At 30.1% G+C, this 5,624-nt stretch overlaps 1 protein-coding gene across 3 annotated transcripts in view; it reads left to right on the plus strand.

The window, feature by feature from the left end:
• Positions 1–5,624, plus strand: part of LOC106459048 (bromodomain adjacent to zinc finger domain protein 2B-like) — a 96,225-nt gene that overhangs the window by 29,043 nt on the left and 61,558 nt on the right. For all 3 annotated transcript variants that reach the window (XM_013918624.2, XM_022385427.1, XM_022385428.1), the window contains exons 16-18: positions 1,296–1,400; positions 2,539–2,648; positions 3,879–3,953. In XM_013918624.2, coding sequence (XP_013774078.1) covers positions 1,296–1,400; positions 2,539–2,648; positions 3,879–3,953 — 290 coding nt within the window. The remainder of the gene's footprint in view (positions 1–1,295; positions 1,401–2,538; positions 2,649–3,878; positions 3,954–5,624) is intronic.

Below are 5,624 nucleotides of genomic sequence, written 5' to 3' on the forward strand. Positions count from 1 at the left end.
TAAATGTGTATGTTTATTTACATACAAAAAAAATAAATAGTTCGCCCAGTTTGATATTTTTCCCTGAAATTGATCTTAAAATTCTCCGTAGCCGTGACTCTTTCCTTTAATATCGTTGTTCTTCTCACATAGCCGAGAAATTTGAACTGAACAATGATTGTGCCCCTACGGGTTGCAATGGTGAAGCCAACTTTTGGCGGGTCAGCCAAATTATTGCCGCGGGTCATAGGTTGCCGACCACTGCTGTATATAGTCATCAAATATGTGGAACTGAGAAACTAAATCAGTATTTTAGATATTAATTATTAGCAAATTCAAGCTAGCAAGAAGAGTATTAGTGCACTTGATGAACTACTTTCGGCATGACACAAGGGCTGCCATGTTGATCAGAGGTTGTCAAAGTTCAGTGTCTTAGCAAAACTGTTTTATTGATACAAAAACAGCACAATTCCGTTAATACAACTTAACTTTTACTGTCCAATTTTGCAAACAAAGAATTGAAATAAGACATCAATCCACTAATATCTGCCATTGACTGTTTGGCAGGGGCTGTTGGGTAACCTTGTGCAATTTACAAATGTGAAGAACTGGTATCGATACTCTTGGTTGGTACAGCATGGATAGCCCCTTGTGTGGCATTGTTCTTAAGTACAAACTTTGTAAAGCTCTTGTGTACAACTTATCAGACGATTCTGTGTATTGTATTGTATTGCAGTATCTTGAGACTTATGTAAACTAGAAATAAAAAAAATAGCATAATATTCTTGCATTCCTTCTTTATGAAAATCTCAAGAATATTATTACATTTTCTATTTCTACTTGTCAGACAGTTATACTTCCCCAAATATAATCACTTGCGTGACAATATTATTATTTTACATTACCATAAGGCTTAAGAAAATTAGGTTTTTAAGGTTAGTAGCATTTAAAAAAGGGTGTTTTGTCTTTCTAAAAAAGTGTAAAGTTATAAAATATTCAAACAAGTACAGTTATTATGGTGTGAACACCTTTTCCAAACTGGCAAAGCATGATTATAAGTAATTATACTTGTCATAATACATTGGTATTAGGCCTACTAGAATTTTAAACACTACATTCTATATCTAGTCCCTTAGGGATTTTCAAGAATTAGAAGAGCGTAGAATAATAGTTTTCCAACCACACTGTGTTCACCATATCTGATTCTGATGATATGTTTTGCTCAATCCAGAGCTCATCGGGCGGTTTGAGTCTGTACTCAAAATATCCTTATATCCTGCAAGCTGTATCTATATTTGATTTTCTTTATCTTGCAGGCTGTATCTGTACTTAGTCAGAATCTACGAGATGTTGATGTAGCCAGTAATAACATATCTGAGGTTCTCCGTCTTTACTTTACTGCTTCCGATAAAACAAGCAAGGTAAAATACTGAAAATTAAGATATACAAATTGTACTATCTAAATATAATCGTTACTTTATTACTAAACAAAAATATTATTATAGTCTAGATATTTTTCAATATTTAAACTTACACTTTCTGTGTTTGATATGGTGTTTCATTAATTAAAACCACACTAATGTTACTATATAAAACACTGTTTGTTGAACACATAAAAATGCACTAATGTTAGCTGTGTTCTTGGAATCAGAATGTAGTGAACAAGTATTAAAAATAATGGGAACTTGTCAATCTAAACTATAAAAGATATCTTGTGATAAAATTCATTTGATCATTTATGTATATCAGTGTTTCCCAACCTGGGGGTCCTCGTAGGTAATACCATCTCATTAAACAAGTAAGTTTTTTAATACTGATGTTCTTTTTAATTACACACTCAGTTATATATATGTCTTTTATTTGATAGTGAAAAGTGGGAGAACGAGAAAATTATTAGTTAATAAAAACAGTTTGTTGGGTAGGCGGAATATTTCAAAAACATGGGTTCCGTGGGGGAAAAAATGATAATAAAAGTGGTCCTTGGTGGAGCAAAGGTTGGGAACCACTGATGTATATGATTGCTCGGTTAAATGTTATTGAGTTATGTGATTTCTCAGTTTGAGTTATATGATTGATCAGTTGGTTATTTATTTGTATGATTGATCTTGTTGATTATTTATGTATATGGCTACTCAGTTAAGTATTATTGAGATATGTGATTTCTCAGTTTGAGTTATATGATTGATCAGTTGGTTATTTATTTGTATGATTGATCTTGTTGATTATTTATGTATATGCCTACTCAGTTAAATATTATTGAGATATGTGATTTCTCAGTTTGAGTTATATGATTGATCTTGTTGATTATTTATGTATATGACTACTCAGTTAAATATTATTGAGATATGTGATTTCTCAGTTTGAGTTATATGATTGATCTTGTTGATTATTTATGTATATGCCTACTCAGTTAAATATTATTGAGATATGTGATTTCTCAGTGGATAATTGAGTTATATGAATGATCTGTTGATTATATAGTTATATAATTGTTCATTTGGTTATTGATTTATATTATTAATCAGTTAATTATAAGAATAATTTTTTTTCTGTTCGTAGATGTGCAAATGGTTACTAGAAAAACCTTTTTTATCCTTGAACCCCACACAGAAGTCAGAAATTATGACATGTTTGTGTAATGACTTGTTGTGTAGTAGAGCTATTTTAAGGTAAGATTTAGAAATGATAATTGTTTTTATGGGTAATTAAGCTTCCTTTAGTGTTCATTTGCAAACTTTTTCAACTAAATTTTATTTTAAAAGATTCATAAACACCACTGAGTTTATATACTGTTGAAAAAAAGTTAAACCTGTTGGTATCATTTTAGAAATTCTTTTATTTCAATTACAGTTTTGACAACGTGAAATATGAATGTATTTAACCTTATATTATAATGTATAAATCACAAACATTATAATGTTTTTCTAACATAAAATACATATAAATTAAGACCAGATATTGTTCATAATTTCACACAGTATTTTAGTCACAGCTGAAATAAGTTGTATTCTTTTTTTTTATTTTTTGCATTTATAAGAAATTTTATAGCTTCTAATTTCAGTAAAACGTGATACTTTAATTTAACGAGGTGAAGTAATGGTCTAAGCAATACACTTTGTCTGTAACTTAAGTATAATATCTGGTTCGAAGAAGCAGAAAAAAGTGCTTTACATCAATTAATATCTTTTCTTATAATGCTATCATCTCCTAATGGAACACTGTTTGCAGACAGCAGGGGAAAAATTTGTTTGTTAGATGATACTGAATTTTAATTTTAAGCTATTAAAGGTAATTTTAAAATGCAGAAAAAAGATAATATGCAAACTCTCTAATAACGTAGATAACTTATATACATCAGTAACTGTTTAGACAGAATAATATACAAAAATATATAAACTGTAGGATTTTACAGGCAAATCATCAAGAGCTGCATTTCCTAGTTCCTGCCCTTGTATTTTAGCCCAGCATCTTTACTGATGCATGTAGATTTCTTGATATTAATGTGTAATTACTTTATCCATTCTGTTTGAAAGCATGTAATTTTGAATTTTGTAATTATTTTTGTAACTACAATATTTATGGATAAAAAGTATCGAAGCAGCCCCTTTTTCAGTAGTTTTAATTCATCATGTTTACAGTTCAACTCGGCCAAGGATAGAGCCTTGAGAAAAATTAATAAAATATTTATAAAGTGAGTTCTTCTTTTGCTTTTTGAATAATATAAAACGAAGTGGTAGCATAAAGGTTAAACTGTATCATAGTCATTGGGTAGCTGTTTCCTTCGTCATTTTTAAGTTACTCTTAAGATATTTTCTGTAAGGCTACTTTTGTAGTTGAAATGTCAGAATGAGTATATGTATTTTCTGTATATAGAGACAATGATAATTCTTTTGTTTCAGGCAAATTGATTCAAACATTGATACTGTAAATAACTTGCGTCGAGATAAATGGATTGTTGAAGGAAAACTGAGGAAGTAAGTCTATCATTACGTACACGATTTATAATTTTGTGGTTTGTGTCTGTGTATTCACGTAGATCAAAATACTCACTGTTGTCCATTAATTCTTAACATTTTTCCTGCTAATGTTCCCATGTTGGAACATGGCATATTTTGGCTACCAGGTGCTTTTCTTTTATGTTTTGAAATTAGCTATTGGTATCAGTTAAATATCTAAAAGTAATGTTTTATAACCTAAGTCTTTTATCAAAATTACTTAATTTCTGTAAAGGTTATGATTCTACAAAAAAAAATGTCAAGAGGTTTACAGCACAAAACTCACATAACAAATACCAACTACTAACCAAGCACTACCCATGTCCTCCAGTGCCTGGTTATTAAAAATATGTGATTGTTCGTATCTGAGCCAACCAATTACAGGAGACCCTTGTATCAGAATAACGTAACTCAAGCAGTGAGCAGCTTTCATCACTTATATAAGCTCACAAGTAACAGCATAATTATCTTTAGTGACAAGGTAAAATACCAAATGAATAAAGCAGTTTCATCCTTGATAACAAGCACAAGTTCCCAACGTACTAATATGGGAACACTAACGTTTACTAGAGTTTGTTTTCTCACCCAAGTTAGCTTGTTACACGTTTTTAACATCAATAGGAAATACACTGAATCTCGCTTTCTAATTAATGCATAAAGTTTCCTAAATGTATTTTACTTTAAATTATGAAAAGGCTATATACACAGCCATTTTGATAACTATTTGCACTGATGTTCCATTTTGGGAACATATTAACCGCCTCGATCCTCTTGTTTTGAAAGGGCATACAAATTAACATATATGATATTTGGGTACAAATACCAAAAATATGTAAAAATAAGTGTGGTTTCTCGGAGGAAGAAGGTTAAAGTAGAGAGAATTCTTAAAAAACTGTAGGGTAAAAAAAAACATTAGTCTCAAATTTAAGAGATGAAATGTAAAACAGTATTATTTAGGCAAATTATTATAATGATTGTAACCATAGTATGTACTTGTTTAAATCACTATGAAGTTTCATCACTTCATCTTAACTCTCCCAACATGGGGTCGGTCAATTTGACCGAGTCACGTGACCTTTTGTACTCATTTAAAGTTGATATAAGTTTAATACTTATAATTTTCTATATATTGGATATCTCTTCATGAAATTTGGCTGTCTTTCAGTTAATATTACAAGTCTTTCACATACAAAAAGTCATATTTCTTAGTGAAGTATTTTTAATAAAATAAGGTTTTGTCCATGAATGTATTGAGTATTTGTTTTGAATAGTCCGTGTGCAAAGTAATTTTCATGTTGAAATTAAAAATACTTTCTGTCATTTCAAAAATCTCAAATTTTCTTTGTGTAATCCCTAAAACCTCCTAAATGCATTTCAAACGTTTTTTTTTTCACTAAATCCTCATAGTTTATATCTTATTTTCTCTACCCTATCTCAAAACAGGATCGGTCAATTCAACCGACCCCATAACCACCAAAAAAAAATGAAATAAACCTAAATTAACCTTCTTTTCTTTCTAGAATGACTTCAAATTGTAACCTGAAACTACATTTGTTTAACTACACAACATTATGCATCTATTTATAATTAAATTTTATTGTTTTATTGCCATTTGAACTGTGTCTAACTGCTATCCCCACCATTATAAGA

This window comes from Limulus polyphemus, unplaced genomic scaffold (assembly GCF_000517525.1).
Source record: "Limulus polyphemus unplaced genomic scaffold, Limulus_polyphemus-2.1.2 Scaffold552, whole genome shotgun sequence".
Lineage (NCBI taxonomy): Eukaryota > Metazoa > Arthropoda > Merostomata > Xiphosura > Limulidae > Limulus > Limulus polyphemus.